At 40.1% G+C, this 20,623-nt stretch overlaps 1 protein-coding gene and 1 pseudogene across 1 annotated transcript; both read right to left on the reverse strand.

Annotated features, from left to right (window-relative positions):
• Positions 1–6,544: 6,544 nt before the first annotated feature.
• On the reverse strand, positions 6,545–7,480 carry LOC125308705 (olfactory receptor 52E4-like). Its single transcript, XM_048265269.1, has one exon. It carries the CDS (start codon positions 7,478–7,480, stop codon positions 6,545–6,547), a length of 936 nt encoding a protein of 311 aa, XP_048121226.1.
• Positions 7,481–7,519: 39 nt separating this feature from the next.
• Positions 7,520–11,550, reverse strand: LOC125308706 (annotated as a pseudogene).
• Between the last annotated feature and the right edge of the window lie 9,073 nt (positions 11,551–20,623).

The raw sequence follows: 20,623 nt of genomic DNA on the forward strand, positions 1-20,623 counted from the left end.
TGTGAGTGCAGCATGGCGACGTCGAGTGGCACTAATGTAGTCGTGGGAGTTCACTTAGCCTCAAATTCAGTTAAATCTCTACGCCTGTATCCCTTTGAAAGAAGATTATTAGTGAAAAAACGAATTGTAAAAGAACTCGGACCAGACAAGCCAGAACTGAATATAACCCAACAGGCGTGAGAAAAGGAGAAAACCTACAAGAGAACCTTTTCCCGAGGTTGGTTTGATCGAAAGGCTTGGATAACTAGTCTTGGGTATTTCAATGCAATATTTTGCTTTCCTTGCTTACTGTTTGAAACAAGTGCGTGTGATAGTTTGTGGACACAGACAGGGGTGACAGACCTGAAACATATGTCAGAACACATTAAGAAACATGAGCGGGCAAGAGTGCATATGAAGCTAGCCATGCTAGGCTGAATTAGCATAGCCTCAAAGCTAGATGAGGGACTCCGCATTGCCATAAGAAAGTGAGGAGGTGGACAGGAATCAGCATATTTTGTCAAAGATCATTGATGGAGTGACATTTTGAACTTGCTTTGCGTGGTCACGATGAGAGTGACACATCAGAAAACCCTGGCATTTTCTTGGGTCTCATTGATCTAATGGCCTCAATCGACCGTGATTTGGAGGTGCACCTGGAGAACGCCACTTTTAAAGACACTTCGAAGACCGTGCAAAATGAACTGTTACACTGCATGTCAGTTCTCAGAGACCGCATTCTGGAAGAGGTGAAATAGTCGGACTGTATTTGCCATTCAGGCAGACGAGACAACCGACATCTGCAGTCATTGTCGGGTTGTGCTTGTGCTACGGTACATTGATGGTCACATTCAAGAATGCTTTGAATTTATCGCGCTTCCAAATGCGACCGCTGATAGGGTCACCACTGCATTATTGGAAAGGCTGAGCACCATTCTTCCTGCCTGCGGGACAAGAGAGAAAATGAATTGCCCAGGCCTATGTTGGTGCCGCAGTGATGTGGGGGGCTACAGGTGGAGTGCAGCGGAAAGTTCATGATGTCTACAGGAGTGCCTACTACTTTCACTGGTATGCACATCAATTGAACCTCATGCAGCAGGCAACATCCCGAAGATCGACCAGTTTTTTTCAGACATTGGGGGGGTTTTCATCATTTTCTACATTTTATTCTGGTTGAAGTGGTGGCACACTGACTTTCAGGCGCTTCAGCAACGCAATGGAACTTCCACAGTTGTGCTGTTAATGCCTGTTGATACCATATCGAAGAGAGAGGCCGGGGGTTGTATGAGAATGTCTGAAGATGAGGCTTTCTGTTTCTTCCTGGCGTTTCACAAAATCATGCCACATGTAGACATGCTGTTTAACCAGCTCCAGAAGAGGAACATGAGAGGCCATTTCCTGTCCCTGGAAATATATGCAAATATGGTAGCAGTAGTACATGCCCCGCATGAGGGGGGGCCACTATCCCCCATTTATGCAGTGATCGGCTCCCTTTTCAACATTGAGGCCTATGGCAGAATCCAAGAATTTCCCAGAATTTGTCAAAGCCTTATTTTTCTGAGCAATGGATGCACATTTCGGACACGGTATCATGATCTCCAAACCCTCCTCTCCATTTCAGGAGAATGTTGTGATAGTATGACCCTCCAGTCGGGAGAAAATCAACATTAATGAAGGTGTACACCAAGTTTGTTTTGTACTCCGGCTTCTGTCTGGCGTGGAACCCGAGGCGTTAGTATACATCAGTGACACGCCCCTGTGCAGACGGGAACTGAACCAGAGCCCGTCTCTGACTGAACTCCACTTTGCCCTCATAGACATGAACTAGGACGACCCATCTTGCTACGCATTAATTATCTTGGCATAGACTCTGTCTTCATCGCAGGGATCACATAGAGGTTCACTCACAGCATACAGGCTATGATTTTGCATATATTGGCTGAAAACATGCTTAGCCTAAACAATAAAAACATAAATCCACATGGCTGAGCACAATAGAACCTCTCATAAATATCACAATTTCTTCACCATGTTAGACTAATGAATTTATTTGTGATGAATTCTAGTATTGAACATTGACTAGGCCCAACACAACAATAGCACATATTTTAATACAATTCTGGATTTATTTTGTATCTTCAGCAAGTTGGTTCAGGGTGGACAGTGACTTGTGAAACTTGTTTTGGATCAGGGACTCCATTCCTTCTCTAGTTGAGGATGAGGACTAAGGGACCTGTACAGGAACCAGGAAACGAATGGCAGTGGGAGAAGAAACGTAACAGCATCTGGCAAGAGGTAAGCAGTAACATAAATTCTATTTCTTTATTATACAGCTCTTCGCAATGCAAGTAGAACGCTCCATTGACTTGAATAGGATTTTCCAAAGTTCTATCGGTTATTATTTTTAAGAACCTCTGAATAATGGCCGCTGTCAATGGCAACAGATATTCATTCAAAAGTCAAGTCAAGTCAAGTCAGTTTTATTTGTATAGCGCATTTAACCCAGAATGCAACCCAAAGCACTCCACATATAAGACATTGTCATTGACACATAGACTAACAAAGACAATAGCGGACGAAGCGGCGTAGTCGCCAGCGTACCCGTGACACCAAGACATAGAACTACATTTAAGAAATAACAAACGCAAAAGATGCCGGACGGAGCGGCGTAGTCACCAGCGTACCCGTGACACCAAGACATACAAGACAGACAACAAACAAATTAATAAATAAAATAAATAAAAAATAAAAATAGAATTAGTCCAATTTCCACCCGTCTGAAAATGTCCAAGGGCAATGATGACTCGCGTGAAACTGGGCACAGCTGTGTCTCCACAACCGATGCAACGCCAACAAAGTTCTTTACACTCCTTGTTAGTGTGGAGATCACTGGAAGCATACCAGTCCGAAAGTCGTGGGCAATCTTGTAGATCAGCAACTTGGTGGACTTATAACAGCGACAGTTTGTTGGTCCGTAATGCAGAGTTCTTCAACGTTAACGTTAATGTTAGTCTGCTCAATCCAGACTCCAGGCAGTTGGCATGGCAGCTCACAGGTCAGAAACAGCTCAGCGGCCTCGGCAGATCTTTCGCAGAGTAGCTCCAGCTGCTGTCCCGAGAAATCCCCTCGACCAGACAGCGAAGTGCAGCACCGGCTCACAGATGGATGGGAAGGATGTAAGAGGCCCAGGGCAAAAGCTAGCCATAGCAAGCTCCCAATGGACAGACGTTAACAACATCAGCCTTGAACTTGAAAGCAGTAAAAAGGACTAAGAATAACACGAAAACTATCAAAAATAACATAAATAAAGAGAGAAAACATTTAAGTAGACAAATCAATACAAAAAATAAACATGACATTACATAAAATTACGAACATTACATAAAAACAAACAAAAACATGATGCCAGACGGAGCGGCGTGTCTCGCCAGCGTCCCCGTAACCTAGCAACTAAAAAGTAAAGGCAGACAGTTGATCAGCTGTGTTCTATAGAACCTTTAATTCAAGTTCACTGTGTATTTGTTTCTCAGCAAAAGCCACAACGAAATGGTTACAAATAAATGTAAAGAGACATATTGTGGAGTTTATTTTTTCGTTTTGGCAAGGAGAGGTTTTCTTTCACCAAGCATCTCATCAGTGCCACTCTGTTGCAAGGAGACTTGTTCCCACAACACAGCAGAAATTTCCAAGATTCAGCACTAGAAACCACAGTGGATGACTATTCCATGTCGGACAAAGCCAGACTTAAAACAGAACTGTCCCTGATCTATGAAAATGAAGACTTCACTCACTCATCCCCCCTGCATTCACTCACACATTCACTCCATCTACCTCTCTCATACACACAAATCTAACTCACAGACACCATATCTTAGTCTCTCTCTACTCTTTACTCTCTCTTTCTCACTCTAACTCCACTCACGCTCCATCTATCTATCCAACCACTCACTTTGATCCCCACCCCTCCACACACACACACACTAGCTGTCCTTCTCTTACTCACTCAGTCTCTCTCTCTCTCTCTCTCTTTCACACACACCTGCTATCTCAATTCAATAATCTTTGTTGGCTGTTTCTGTCACTCTCTCACTCATTCACTTGCCATTAAAATAGTGATCTCAGTAGGAACATAACTGTATGTAACTGTATGTTTGCTTTGCTTCTTTTGTTGTTTCTAAGTTTTGAGCTGGATTACTGCGTTTCATACTAGCTAAAATGTTAAAATCATCTTTCTTCTCATACTTTGTGTTCACTACAAGAATGTTGTCCCACCTTCCCTTTGAGAGCCTTCTGTCTCTCTTTCTGTAGTATCAACACAGACTGTTATCCATTATCCAATTGTCAATTTGTCTACAGTGAACTTCAATCAATCTCCAGCTGTAGACTACGTAAGGGATAACGGCCGCCGAGGTGTCCTGTTATACGGAATTAATGGATGAGGGCGAGGGGCAAAAAACTCCCCGACGCGCAGCCGAGTCCATTAATTCCGCATAACTGGACACACCTCGAAGGCCGTTATCCCGCTTATCACCCGGTTGCCACTGTAAAGCAAAGGAAACACGCGGTTCCATTTAAAAAGAAGCTCAAGTTCAGCTTGTGTGTACAACTTCCATTGGCCCTATAGCAGCGATAGCATGGACAGTCAGCTTGTTTACAGTTGGTTCCATTGCTGCGAAGCCTGCCTCCAGGCTCAACCATCGTCCTACTATCGTTGTTATAGTTACCATTCATAAGCATTGATATGGAATGGCGATTAAACTTTTTTTACCAGATCTACTTCATAGGTGTCCCGTTATTCAGAATTAAAAGCCACCCGCCAGCCAATCAGAAAAGAGAACTAGATTGTTAAAGTTCTTAAAGAACTAGATTGTTGTATTACCTATTATAATGTTGCACTTTCTATCTGGACACAGAGCATAATAAACATGCATGCAACTTGTTCATTATCATTACCTGTGAAACTGTTGATTTCTACATGACAGTTAAATTAATATTGTATTTTTAGACCATTGGTATTGACTGGTTTGCGTTATTTTATTGGTATAGGCAAGGGACATGGGCGTCGCCATCATATATTTTAGGGGGATGCAACTGACCAAATAGCAAATAACAAATATGAGTCGATATGTGTGAAACTTTGAAATTCACACACAAATTTATCGTTGATTGATTTGGGATCTCCAGCCCAAATCATGGCCAGATTCGAACCCACGAACAACTGCACCTCGGAGCGGATGTCGAGTGTGTTGACAATTGAGCTAAAATCCCCGGGCTGCTCACTTAGAAAAAAAGCAACCAAGATGGGGCAGCTAGCTCATACAGTAGACGGCAGTTCAGGCTTTGTGCCGTTCTATTTAAACTTAGCGAGAAATAGGCACTATTAATTAAAAACTTTAGTTTGGTAAACAAAGAATACTTCTGAGCTTGTGTAGGCTATGATCTAGTTTAACCAGACCTTGCTGCAGTAAACAATGTCTAAACGTCTCCCTTTAGCACCCCTGCCAGTTTGCACCTCAGAACCGTACCTGGTGGTACATTAGGCTGGGTCTAAGAAAACGTTCCCAGGGGAACGTTTCGCTAATGAGACCAGGTGGCTCATTTCTAGAAAATAACGTCGTACCACGGTTGCTCAACCACTGTTGTACGACGCAACTTGCGACCAATTAGTTCGAACTACCTTTTCTAGAAACAACAATGAATCCAAGAACAATGGAGCAAACTACCAAGGTTGCGATGCAAGTTAGCCAACAACGCTTTCTAGAAACACACCCTAGGTTGATTTTAGATCATTAGAATTGGGCCTAATATCCTTCTGAGGACAAAATGTGACCAGATGTACAGTACGACTGTTCCACATGCAGGCACTGATCTACAATGTATTTGCACAAACATTTATTTCATTACTCGAAACTTGAAGTTCAATGGAATAAGGATTTATTTATGTCTTAAAAGAGTTGGTTTGACTTGTAAAGCCTTATGGAGTGTAGGCTACGTCTAACCAAAAAATTCCAAACGCACACTGCTTTTTATAGTTAAAAAGCCTTTAATTTAGGTGGGCTTACGCGAAAAAAAAAACAAAAAAAAAAATATTTATTTATGCAATAATGTGAAAAGAATATATAGTGCTCAAAGAAATTAAGGGAACACTTCAATCATAAACTGGATCGGTACTCTGACACTGTTTGGTTCTGAGCACAAGTAAAACTTTTGAGGCGAGTGTTTTATTTTGCAAGAACTGTCAGACATTCAGTAAATGTAGTTTGAGAATTGAGAAAAGGGTGGAAGGTTTCAAAAAATGTGTTTTAACAATTATGGAAAACTGTAAGTGTTTTTTTTTAGCAGTATATTTTATCAAGAATGTCAGAGCAATTCATTATACATTATATCCATATGACCATTCAAGGTTTACAAGTGGACATAACAAATCACAGAGTTAAAGTATCAAACCTTTGATTTTTCGTAGCTAATGTTACAAATATACAAAGAACTGAAATTATACACCTAAAACATTATTTTCATTCGACAGATCAGACACGAGCAGACCAAACCAGTACACAAACATCTACTATGATGATGAAATTTTCCCTTTCTTCAAAATGCGAAAAAATGCTGTTCTAATATCTTTGATTTTCATTCCATAGATAATGGGGTTTAAAACAGGTAGAATCAGAAAAATAAGCATTCCACAGGCTTTTCTTGCATTAGGGGTTATGTTTGGAAACCGATAAGACAGTATTGTGAACAAACCGACAATCTCAAAAAGAATAAATGCAATTATCTGCGCTAAGCAGGTGTTTACAGCCTTTGATTTGGCATCTGATTGTTTGTTCATGACACAAGTTAAAAGGATTTTGATGTATGAGAACAGCTGAATTGTTACAGTGGTTACATGCATAAATGCTGTTATAGATAGTCCATAAATATTATTTATTGTAAGGTCTTTTCCACAGGAAAGGCTAAGCAATGAGAAGTTATCACAAAACACATTTATAATAAAATCACTACACTTTGTTGCTCTGACCTGAAGCAGGAAAAGAACTAGAATTAAGGCAAAATTAACTCCCCAAGCTAATGATATAACAGCAGTGACACCTAGTGAGGTCAGAATTGAATTGTATCTGAGTGGCTTGCATATAGCAATATATCGGTCATATGCCATTGCTGCGAGTATAAAGGGGATGCCACCACCATACATATGGAGCAAAAATGCCTGAAGGACACAAAGTGGGTAGTTGACAGTTTTCTTCATGATCACAATGTCCACAAGCACACGGGGAAACATTGCAGTAATTCCAATGAGGTCATTCAGTGGAAGGCTGAAGAGGATGTAAAACATCGGTCTGTGGAGACTCCTCTGAGTAACTATGAGCACCAAGATCGTCACATTTGAGAGGACAGAAAATAAGTAAACCAAAAGGCCCATAATGAAAATAGGGTAAACAGCAGAGGGGTGGATGTCAAAGCTGGCAATTCTGAGGACAGAAGAGATTGTTTGATTCATTGCAATACTCATTTGAAGAGGCAGTCCATCTAGTAGTTCCTATGTGATAAAAAGATCCTGTGAAACAGACAAAAGGTTTTAAATGCAGTTAGAAAACATAGAATAATAATCTTTTCAATAAATTAATTTGTCAGGCACTGAATTCAAGAACACTACTGTGTTAACAATGGTCATGTATATGGATAAAACAGATATATTTAATAAAGTTTAGTAAAATAATTAAGTAAAAAAATATTTTAGGTATGGATATCACCGTCAGGCACCAATCTCTTTACATTTCCTTTGTATACTAAGGTGATGTGTACAGATACAATATTATTTAAATACAGTTAACACATAAAAATATATAATTCTGTTCTAAGTATACATTACAGTCAAGCACCAAATGGCATGGCTCATTTGTATGTCAGTATATACCTTGTTTATCTGTACACAGAAGGTATAGCAATCGCTTAAGAAATGGAATACTCTCTGGCTGAGTCATATTTAAAGAGCAACCTCCATCAGGAAATAGTGTACAACCAATTAAATGCAATTCGTCAAGCCCTAGGGCAGCAGCTTTTACCCATTTGTTTCTCTTGCAGCACACTATGAAATGATTACTATGAAAGAACAACCACCATGTGAATAAACATACAAAAGCCATTAAAAGGTTTATTGCTCTTTATCGCCACCCTTAACTCATTGAATGCCAAGCTGTTTTCGGAAGCTTTGTCCTAGAGTGCCAGCAATCTAGACCATTGTGGATTATTTTTGTACAGCCCTAGGGCAGTGTTTACCCATTTGTTTCTCTTGCAGCACACTATGGAATGACTACTATGAAAGAACAACTATTCAATTTCAATTTTATTAGTTTATAGAGCCAAAACATTACACATGTATCATGGCGCTTTACAGAATGTAGGCAATCAGAGAAAAAAGAAAAGAGGAAGAAAATAAAAGAAAGAAAGAAAGAAGGCCCATGGGTAACAGGGGTGAGGGAAAAACTCCCTAGAATTGGAGATACATATAGGAAGAAACCTCGAGCAGATCCACGACTCAAGGGCCTGACCCACCTGCCTAGGGTCAATACGGACAGTAAGGTCTGTATACATGACAAATGCATATTATAGTCAGGTGTGGAGAATAGGACATGGTGTTTAAAGCACCTGAGGTGAAAGTTACAAGAGGTGGGATGATTACGATCCGGTATGATAATGCATTAATCATGATTTAGTGAGAGAAAGTGCAAATAGTCCAAGCGTTGGAATTGTCCAGGGAAAGGGAGGAAGTAAGAAAGGGGGCAAGTACCATGGCATGTGAATAAACATACAAAAGCCACTAAAAAGGTTTATTGCTCTTTATGGCTCTTAATTGCTCTTTAATGGACTCAGCCGAGTCCATTAATTCCGCATAACTGGACACACCTCAAGGCCGTTATCCCGCTTTATCACCCGTTGCCACTGTAAAGCAAAGGAAACACGCGGTTCCGCTTTAAAAAGAAGCTCAAGTTCAGCTTGTGTGTACAACTTCCATTGGTTCTATAGCAGCGATAGCATGGACAGTCAGCTTGTTTACAGTTGGTTCCATTGCTGCTAAGCCTGCCTCCAGGCTCAACCGTCGCCCTACTATCGTTGTTATAGTTACCATTCATAAGCATTGATATGGAATGGCGATTAAACTTTTTTTTACCAGATCTACTTCATAGGTGTCCCGTTATTCAGAATTAAAAGCCACCCGCCAGCCAATCAGAAAAGAGTATTTTGTTCCGGTGCTAAATATCTTTAAAGAACTAGATTGTTGTATTACCTATTATAATGTTGCACTTTCTATCTGGACACAGAGCATAATAAACATGCATGCAACTTGTTCATTATCATTACCTGTGAAACTGTTGATTTCTACATGACAGTTAAATTAATATTGTATTTTTAGACCATTGGTATTGACTGGTTTATGCTATTTTATTGGTATAGGCAAGGGACATGGGCGTCGCCATCATATATTTTAGGGGATGCAACTGACCAAATAGCAAATAACAAATATGAGTCGATATGTGAAACATTGAAATTCACACACAAATTTCAGCCCAAATCATGGCGATTGAATGATTTGGGATCTCCAGCCCAAATTTGCTTTTAAATTTTGCCGTTCTATTTTTAGATTTTTTAAACAAAGAATTTTGTGTAGGCTAAAAAGTTGCTCAACCACTGTTGTACGTCTCCCTTTAACCCCTTTTGCACCAATTAGTTCTAACTACCTTTTCTAGAAACAACAATGAATCCAAGAACAATGGAGCAAACTACCAAGGTTGCGATGCAAGTTAGCCAACAACGCTTTCTAGAAACACACCCTAGGTTGATTTTAGATCATTAGAATTGGGCCTAATATCCTTCTGAGGACAAAATGTGACCAGATGTACAGTACGACTGTTCCACATGCAGGCACTGATCTACAATGTATTTGCACAAACATTTATTTCATTACTTTCGAAACTTGAAGTTCAATGGAATAAGGATTTATTTATGTCTTAAAAGAGTTGGTTTGACTTGTAAAGCCTTATGGAGTGTAGGCTACGCCTAACCAAAAATTCCAACGCGACACTGCTTTTATAGTTAAAAAGCCTTTAATTTAGGTGGGCTTACGCGAAAAAAAAAAAAAACAAAAAAAAAAAAAATATTTATTTATGCAATAATGTGAAAAGAATATATAGTGCTCAAAAGAAATTAAGGGAACACTTCAATCATAAACTGGATCGGTACTCTGACACTGTTTGGTTCTGAGCACAAGTAAAACTTTTGAGGCGAAGTGTTTTATTTTGCAAGAACTGTCAGACATTCAGTAAATGTAGTTTGAGAATTGAGAAAAGGGTGGAAGGTTTCAAAAATGTGTTTTAACAATTATGGAAAACTGTAAGTGTTTTTTTAGCAGTATATTTTATCAAGAATGTCAGAGCAATTCATTATACATTATATCCATATGACCATTCAAGGTTTACAAGTGGACATAACAAATCACAGAGTTAAAGTATCAAACCTTTGATTTTTCAGAGCTAATGTTACAAATATACAAAGAACTGAAATTATACACCTAAAACATTATTTTCATTCGACAGATCAGACACGAAAGCAGACCAAACCAGTACACAAACATCTACTATGATGATGAAATTTTCCCTTTCTTCAAAATGCGAAAAAATGCTGTTCTAATATCTTTGATTTTCATTCCATAGATAATGGGGTTTAAAACAGGTAGAATCAGAAAAATAAGCATTCCACAGGCTTTTCTTGCATTAGGGGTTATGTTTGGAAACCGATAAGACAGTATTGTGAACAAACCGACAATCTCAAAAGAATAAATGCAATTATCTGCGCTAAGCAGGTGTTTACAGCCTTTGATTTGGCATCTGATTGTTTGTTCATGACACAAGTTAAAAGGATTTTGATGTATGAGAACAGCTGAATTGTTACAGTGGTTACATGCATAAATGCTGTTATAGATAGTCCATAAATATTATTTATTGTAAGGTCTTTTCCACAGGAAAGGCTAAGCAATGAGAAGTTATCACAAAACACATTTATAATAAAATCACTACACTTTGTTGCTCTGACCTGAAGCAGGAAAAGAACTAGAATTAAGGCAAAATTAACTCCCCAAGCTAATGATATAACAGCAGTGACACCTAGTGAGGTCAGAATTGAATTGTATCTGAGTGGCTTGCATATAGCAATATATCGGTCATATGCCATTGCTGCGAGTATAAAGGGGATGCCACCACCATACATATGGAGCAAAAATGCCTGAAGGACACAAAGTGGGTAGTTGACAGTTTTCTTCATGATCACAATGTCCACAAGCACACGGGGAAACATTGCAGTAATTCCAATGAGGTCATTCAGTGGAAGGCTGAAGAGGATGTAAAACATCGGTCTGTGGAGACTCCTCTGAGTAACTATGAGCACCAAGATCGTCACATTTGAGAGGACAGAAAATAAGTAAACCAAAAGGCCCATAATGAAAATAGGGTAAACAGCAGAGGGGTGGATGTCAAAGCTGGCAATTCTGAGGACAGAAGAGATTGTTTGATTCATTGCAATACTCATTTGAAGAGGCAGTCCATCTAGTAGTTCCTATGTGATAAAAAGATCCTGTGAAACAGACAAAAGGTTTTAAATGCAGTTAGAAAACATAGAATAATAATCTTTTCAATAAATTAATTTGTCAGGCACTGAATTCAAGAACACTACTGTGTTAACAATGGTCATGTATATGGATAAAACAGATATATTTAATAAAGTTTAGTAAAATAATTAAGTAAAAAATATTTTAGGTATGGATATCACCGTCAGGCACCAATCTCTTTACATTTCCTTTGTATACTAAGGTGATGTGTACAGATACAATATTATTTAAATACAGTTAACACATAAAAATATATAATTCTGTTCTAAGTATACATTACAGTCAAGCACCAAATGGCATGGCTCATTTGTATGTCAGTATATACCTTGTTTATCTGTACACAGAAGGTATAGCAATCGCTTAAGAAATGGAATACTCTCTGGCTGAGTCATATTTAAAGAGCAACCTCCATCAGGAAATAGTGTACAACCAATTAAATGCAATTCGTCAAGCCCTAGGGCAGCGTTTACCCATTTGTTTCTCTTGCAGCACACTATGAAATGATTACTATGAAAGAACAACCACCATGTGAATAAACATACAAAAGCCATTAAAAGGTTTATTGCTCTTTATCGCCACCCTTAACTCATTGAATGCCAAGCTGTTTTCGGAAGCTTTGTCCTAGAGTGCCAGCAATCTAGACCATTGTGGATTATTTTTGTACAGCCCTAGGGCAGTGTTTACCCATTTGTTTCTCTTGCAGCACACTATGGAATGACTACTATGAAAGAACAACTATTCAATTTCAATTTTATTGTGCTTATAGAGCGCCAAAACATTACACATGTATCATGGCGCTTTACAGAATGTAGGCAATCAGAGAAAAAAGAAAAGAGGAAGAAAATAAAAGAAAGAAAGAAAGAAGGCCCATGGGTAACAGGGGTGAGGGAAAAACTCCCTAGAATTGGAGATACATATAGGAAGAAACCTCGAGCAGATCCACGACTCAAGGGCCTGACCCACCTGCCTAGGGTCAATACGGACAGTAAGGTCTGTATACATGACAAATGCATATTATAGTCAGGTGTGGAGAATAGGACATGGTGTTTAAAGCACCTGAGGTGAAAGTTACAAGAGGTGGGATGATTACGTATCCGGTATGATAATGCATTAATCATGATTTAGTGAGAGAAAGTGCAAATAGTCCGGCGTTGGAATTGTCCAGGGAAAGGGAGGAAGTAAGAAAGGGGGCAAGTACCATGGCATGTGAATAAACATACAAAAGCCACTAAAAAGGTTTATTGCTCTTTATGGCTCTTAATTGCTCTTTAATGGACTCAGCCGAGTCCATTAATTCCGCATAACTGGACACACCTCGAAGGCCGTTATCCCGCTTATCACCCGGTTGCCACTGTAAAGCAAAGGAAACACGCGGTTCCGTTTAAAAAGAAGCTCAAGTTCAGCTTGTGTGTACAACTTCCATTGGCCCTATAGCAGCGATAGCATGGACAGTCAGCTTGTTTACAGTTGGTTCCATTGCTGCGAAGCCTGCCTCCAGGCTCAACCGTCGTCCTACTATCGTTGTTATAGTTACCATTCATAAGCATTGATATGGAATGGCGATTAAACTTTTTTTACCAGATCTACTTCATAGGTGTCCCGTTATTCAGAATTAAAAGCCACCCGCCAGCCAATCAGAAAAGAGTATTTCTTCTCTCCGGGTGCTAAATATCTTTAAAGAACTAGATTGTTGTATTACCTATTATAATGTTGCACTTTCTATCTGGACACAGAGCATAATAAACATGCATGCAACTTGTTCATTATCATTACCTGTGAAACTGTTGATTTCTACATGACAGTTAAATTAATATTGTATTTTTAGACCATTGGTATTGACTGGTTTGCGTTATTTTATTGGTATAGGCAAGGGACATGGGCGTCGCCATCATATATTTTAGGGGGATGCAACTGACCAAATAGCAAATAACAAATATGAGTCGATATGTGTGAAACATTGAAATTCACACACAAATTTATCGTTGAATGATTTGGGATCTCCAGCCCAAATTTGCTTTTAAATTTTTGATTTTTTTTAAAAAAGTTGCTCAACCACTGTTGTACGACGCAACTTGCGACCAATTAGTTCGAACTACCTTTTCTAGAAACAACAATGAATCCAAGAACAATGGAGCAAACTACCAAGGTTGCGATGCAAGTTAGCCAACAACGCTTTCTAGAAACACACCCTAGGTTGATTTTAGATCATTAGAATTGGGCCTAATATCCTTCTGAGGACAAAATGTGACCAGATGTACAGTACGACTGTTCCACATGCAGGCACTGATCTACAATGTATTTGCACAAACATTTATTTCATTACTCGAAACTTGAAGTTCAATGGAATAAGGATTTATTTATGTCTTAAAAGAGTTGGTTTGACTTGTAAAGCCTTATGGAGTGTAGGCTACGTCTAACCAAAAAATTCCAAACGCACACTGCTTTTTATAGTTAAAAAGCCTTTAATTTAGGTGGGCTTACGCGTTGCGACAAAAAAAGATTTATTTATGCAATAATGTGAAAAGAATATATATAGTGCTCAAAGAAATTAAGGGAACACTTAATTCATAAACTGGATCGGTACTCTGACACTGTTTGGTTCTGAGCACAAGTAAAACTTTTGAGGCGAGTGTTTTATTTTGCAAGAACTGTCAGACATTCTGTAAATGTAGTTTGAGAATTGAGAAAAGGGTGGAAGGTTTCAAAAAATGTGTTTTAACAATTATGGAAAACTGTAAGTGTTCCCTTAATTTTTTTGAGCAGTATATTTGTCATGAGCATTCTCTCTCCCTGGTAACAACCTTAATTGATTAAATTCTCTGCCACTCTGCTCACTCTCTCTCTACTCTGCCTAACAAGCTCCACCTGGCTCCGCCCTGCTCTGCTCTTGTTACCTGGCCAGCTGCGCTGCATTTCCCACTCACCATCCTCACCTTGCCCCACTCTGCTCTAATTACTCTGCCAGCTGCACTGCATTTCTCCACTAACCTCTCCCAGTAAATAAAGCCCTGTTTTTCAGCCAAGCCCTGTCAGATCGTCTTCGAACCTGGACCTGTCTGCCTGTCTGTCTGCCTGTCTGCCTGTCTGTCTGTCTGCCTGCCTGCCTGCCTGCCTGCCTGCCTGCCTGTCTGTCTGTCTGTCTGTCTGCCTGCCTGCCTGCCTGTCTGTCTACTCTCTGACTCCTACCTGTGATTCGGATCCTTTCTTGACTGCCTCCCTGTTATACTGCCCCGGTTATCCCGACCCGCCTTCCGGATCTTCTCGATTACTCTCCGATCTTCAGCCCCCCCGGTAACTCGAATCTGCCTTCTGTCTCTCACCACGTTTAGTGCCTAGCCCTGGTCTGTACTACTGCCTGCTGTTCACCTTGCTGTTGTGTGTGTGATTCCCCAGGCCTCCGACCACCAGACGAAAGCGAGCCCGGCCAGCGTCACCACCCTCAGCCCAAGACGCCGCTCGATCACTGGGGGACACACACACTCAGCACCTTGGACTGGAACCCCCCGGAGACTTGGAAAACCCCAGAGCCCCGAGAACCCCTGGAACCCCTGATACCCCTGGCACTCCTAGCACCCCTGGAACCGAACCTCCAAGACCTCACGTTTCTCTCACTCCTCTTCCCCCCTGAACCCTTCAATAAAAAGACTCTGAATTTGAACTTGCGCTCTTGGGTCGTCTTCTGTCCTTGACAATATTTTATCAAGAATGTCAGAGCAATTCATTATACATTATATCCATATGACCATTCAAGGTTTACAAGTGGACATAACAAATCACAGAGTTAAAGTATCAAACCTTTGATTTTTTTAAGTAGCTAATGTTACAAATATACAAAGAACTGAAATTATACACCTAAAACATTATTTTCATTCGACAGATCAGACACGAGCAGACCAAACCAGTACACAAACATCTACTATGATGATGAAATTTTCCCTTTCTTCAAAATGCGAAAAAATGCTGTTCTAATATCTTTGATTTTCATTCCATAGATAATGGGGTTTAAAACAGGTAGAATCAGAAAAATAAGCATTCCACAGGCTTTTCTTGCATTAGGGGTTATGTTTGGAAACCGATAAGACAGTATTGTGAACAAACCGACAATCTCAAAAAGAATAAATGCAATTATCTGCGCTAAGCAGGTGTTTACAGCCTTTGATTTGGCATCTGATTGTTTGTTCATGACACAAGTTAAAAGGATTTTGATGTATGAGAACAGCTGAATTGTTACAGTGGTTACATGCATAAATGCTGTTATAGATAGTCCATAAATATTATTTATTGTAAGGTCTTTTCCACAGGAAAGGCTAAGCAATGAGAAGTTATCACAAAACACATTTATAATAAAATCACTACACTTTGTTGCTCTGACCTGAAGTAATTCAGTAATTCGTTACAGTTACAGAATAACTGTAACGTCCATTCCTGCGTTACTCACAATATAGCCTATATTGACTTATTGTTGGCATGCAGTGATTGATTATTGAAAATATAGATTAGCATAGATACATTATTTCATTGCGCAGGGTAGAGCACGCATTCTCTCCATGCACCGCTCTCCCTTAAACAGGTTGGCTTCAGGCTTTGTTCAAAATTGATGCATTCAAGTTAACTTTGCAAAGTTGGTGTTATAGCCTAATTCTCACAACGTTGTCAATCGCAAATGCTAATTTATTCTAACGTCTCTCTATGGACCTGTAGCTTAATTTGCGGAGGACGAAGACAAAACACCTTTTTGATAAATGACCCAGTATAGTGAAATTACTTTTAATAACTAATCTGTAGCCTAGGGTAGGCTTCTGCAAAAAACAATGTTGTTTGCTATTTAAATTATCTAGCAGATGTTTTGAAAGGCTACAAGCAATAGAGGCTTAGACTATGGCCCACGTTTCTATATATCTACTGTATCTATCTATCTAGCTTGATTTAGCTGTGAGAAATGCACCTTCAAAACGGATGCAGCGAGCAGGAATCAAACCCCGGTCTCCTGCGTCACAGAGCAACCTGTTACTGACTGAGCTACATTCCTATCTGTGTTTTTTTGGCAGAAAATGTTCATATTGATTCTATATTCCGATAATGTTCTATATCATACCAGCTATGCTTTTTACAAAATTTGTCTCTTGGAAAAGTGGTGTTTAATTTCCATAATCTTTGTTCAGTGAACGCATAAAACAGTTTGTCAGCAGTCTAAAGATATTATGCCAGCTTTGTATATAGTACAGTGGGTCCCATTTAAAAATTGACACTTCATTCACGATCATGGTGAATGGTGAAATGTAAGTACAACTGCAGCCGCTTGGGGGCAGCATAGTCCGCTGTGGAGTTCCACGGTCGAACCAGACGGCGCATTCGACAGCAAGGGCTGTGATTGGCCGAGTTTTCAGTCGCGTTTCTCTGTGTTTTAGCAGCCCCTGCAACATGCTAGTCCACTGTAGCCTAAGCCTTGTACATAATGTTAAACATAGTTTTGGATTCAGTGGCAAGATTTCTTGATTGTACAGTGTCTGTCTCTCAGTAGTGTTTTAAAATGAGAGCTTCGTCAGCTGGCAGTAGGCTACTTTGTCGGTAGTCATGAGAAGTTCGCTTGCTAACAGAACACAAATATGCTGCCCAGAAACCTTGTGAATAGTTCTGATTTTTTTTACAACACTAACGAGGTTGAAATATAGACTTTGCCTACAGCATCTCCTTAACAGTAATGTTAACAAAATGACAGCATTCATATGACAAAGAAAAACGAATTCGGTCACTCAAGACTGTGCCACAGCAACCAGTGTAGGCTACAGTCCTACCCAATAGGCCTACTCGAAGCAGATAGCGTTGTCTGACGGTCGAGTGGGTTAATGCAGTGTTTCTCAAACTTTTTCAGATGGAGGACCACTTAACCAATAAAAAATGCATGGACCACCTAGCTAAAAAAAAAAAGATTAGACCTACTTCAACAGTATATCAGCACAATAGGCCTACTCACTGAACCACCTTGCTTATTGTATTTTCACTTTGCTTATTGTGTCAGAGGATTCATATGATTTAAACTGGCATATCTTACATAGACAGTGTTGCAGAACTGTTTGGATTTACATACAAGTTGGTTCAATATTGCAAACAACTCATCTATATCATATTTTACCACGTCTGCTCGCGGACCACTTGGGATAGCTTATGGGACCACCAGTGGTCCCCGGACCACACTTTGAGAAACACTGGGTTAATGCACGTATTTCCAGAACAGGTCTGCAACTTTCAGGCAGTTCTGAGTTTGAATCTAGGCAGGAGCAGAGCCATATAAAGGCCTAGGCCTATTGTTATCATTTTTGCAAGGTGTTGCTCCTGGCAATACTTGTTTATGAGACGCTTTGGTGATTAATTGATAGCTGTTTTGGGACACGTTAAACGTTCTTTATAATGAGCGATCCGGGGAGTAAAACGACTGTTACGCTGTTTACAACTGTAGGCTACAATGATTGCAATACAAAAAATATGCTGTTAGTTTAGTGATGTTTTGCACTTTTGCCTCATGTGTTTTCAGGTTTGAGGTCTTTTTGGCAAGATTGACCTTGGTTAGACTCTGCATATGTTATTTCTCCGTTATGGAAAATAAAGTCAATTTTCGACACACGCCTGTTATTAGTTCAATAACAAGTGTTGCTTGTTAAAACATGTGACTAGTGAAACTCAAATGATTTTAGAAATATTTAGCCAAAGCCAAAAGTGTTAGAGAAGGAGGCCGGTGCTGCTCAGATGTCTTCTTAATTTTCTTTATTCTTTAGTAAAGGTGCAGAACATTATTAAACTTTGACTAACGTTTTAGATGTTCGTTAGTCAAAACATCGACACATCGAAATGTTAGTCAAAGTTTAATAATGTTCTGCACCTTTTCCTAAAGAATAAAGAAAATTAAGAAGACATCTGAGCTGCACCGGCGTCTCTCCTCTCTAAAATATCTGTCCTGACCTGGTTGCAACGGATTGTGGCCAAACGACAGAAGCGCGGAGAACCCTCCTTTGTCTACCAAAAGTGTTACTTTGTGCCCCCGCTCCCCCACTGCTTGTGAAAGAAGGGGATGGGGAGGGGGCTTAACGTGAAAAAGCTTAATGTCACAAAACGGCAACGAGTCGTTTTAGGCTACAGGCCTTCATAATGGTAGGCTACAGGAAGTGGGGGGAGGGTATGGGATGACCAAAGCCGTCATCTATCGTCTTTCCAGACACACAGCTCGTTATATAGCCTATCGACTGCCTTAACAGATAGGCTTTGCTCTTGGGTTTGGCCTTACAGCGAACTCAATGCTTGCAGTTTGTTAAATAAAGCGATGCAGATTACATTATTTATTTCTGATTAATTGCGTCTTTTGATGTATTTTGCAACATTTGCTTGTTAGGCTGGGCTACTGTCAATGTCCTGTACAGGGGGGTCGTTTCTAGAAAGCATCGTTTGCTAACTTGCGTCGCAACCTTGGTAGTACGCTCCATCGTTCTTGGATTTGGTGTTTCTATAAAGGGTAGTTCGAACTCTCAATCGCAAACAAGGACGCAAAGTTTGGTCATTTGAACTACTGCCCCTAGGCAGTCACACTTGTGTCGTTCCTTGGTAGTTCCTGTTGGTGTCCGGAGCGCCTAACCAAAAATCACAACCGCCTAACCAAAATTTGCGAAGTGGATGTTTATCTCGTGACTCAATGATTGATCTATCCTGTAGCTTAATTTGGATTAAGACACTGCTCCCCTACTTGGCTCATTCTTGCTATTTATGTTAATTCAAGTAATACCTTGCTTTAAGTATTCTAATCTTCACAGTCCCTAACAACAGCAGAGTTAAATGGTGTAGTGGCTAAAGCAGATGACTTATTATCCCAACGTTGTAGGTTCGATTTTCTTATGATGTGAGATTGTCCTCTTGCTTCTCGCTGCAGGTGAACTAGTGTGACACGTAGATTCAATTGTTTTTGACTGATGTATTGTACCTATGGTCTCTCGATGTAGAGTAAGTATATACATAAATATGTATGGTCAAAACCTATTGTTGTGTCTCGTAGGCCTACTCTTACTCAGAGATGAAAATAAGAGATAGGATGCGAACTCAGGCCGAGCGCGCAGTGCACCAACGCGCTGCCGTTAAGCCACGAGACAGTTGATAACCTATGGGATACCCAGATATTTGTCCAGGCTATATTTTTTTTTCCAACACCTAGATATTTAACACAAATAATGACTCATATTGGTCTGCTTAAGTTAACTGTTTTATATGCTTGCAATAGGTTTAGGTTTTGGCTGATGGCAATGACAATACCAGCATTAATCACTCGGTTTAGATTAGAAACATGCCGACATAGGCCGTGACAGAACATTTCTATGGGGTGGGGTATTACACGTTGCCACTGTTTCCACCAATGATATGTATCGCTGCATCATCAACAACGTTGTTGGAACTATGGTGTTAGAACGTCGGAGGTAGCGAATTGCGACACAGGTACGATGCTTTCTGGAAACAGGTGTAACAGTGTCGTTGTTTGGTCGCAAGTTGCGTCGTACCATGGTGGTTGAGCAACGTCGTTGCTAACTTTTCTAGAAACGACCCCCAGGTCAATGTTCAATAATTGCTGGTGTAGGCCTAGGCTATTAATCAATTAGGGACTGTTCGTTATTTATTTAATTAAGGGGCTACCGGAGGAGTTTTGGGAGCGTTAGTCAAAAAAGACGTGGCCCTCCCTCGCCAGCAAGAATTTTTTCTATGACCCTCCAAAGTGATTGAGAAAAAACGCATGACCCTCCCCAGTCCCAACAATTTATTGATGCCTAAGGCTACTGGGTCAATTTGGGAGCTTGCATGCTACGACTCCTTCCTTGAAATGCCTTGAAAAGGCTGTCGTTTGCACAATTTCACAAATAATCACCGGGACCTAAACAAACCTGTCAACTTTTCCCCGGTTTATCGCCAGATTTTAACTTTTTTTTCCTCGCTGTCTTAGGAGGAGCTGCA

Source organism: Alosa alosa, chromosome 15 (genome assembly GCF_017589495.1).
Source record: "Alosa alosa isolate M-15738 ecotype Scorff River chromosome 15, AALO_Geno_1.1, whole genome shotgun sequence".
In the NCBI taxonomy this organism is placed as follows: domain Eukaryota; kingdom Metazoa; phylum Chordata; class Actinopteri; order Clupeiformes; family Clupeidae; genus Alosa; species Alosa alosa.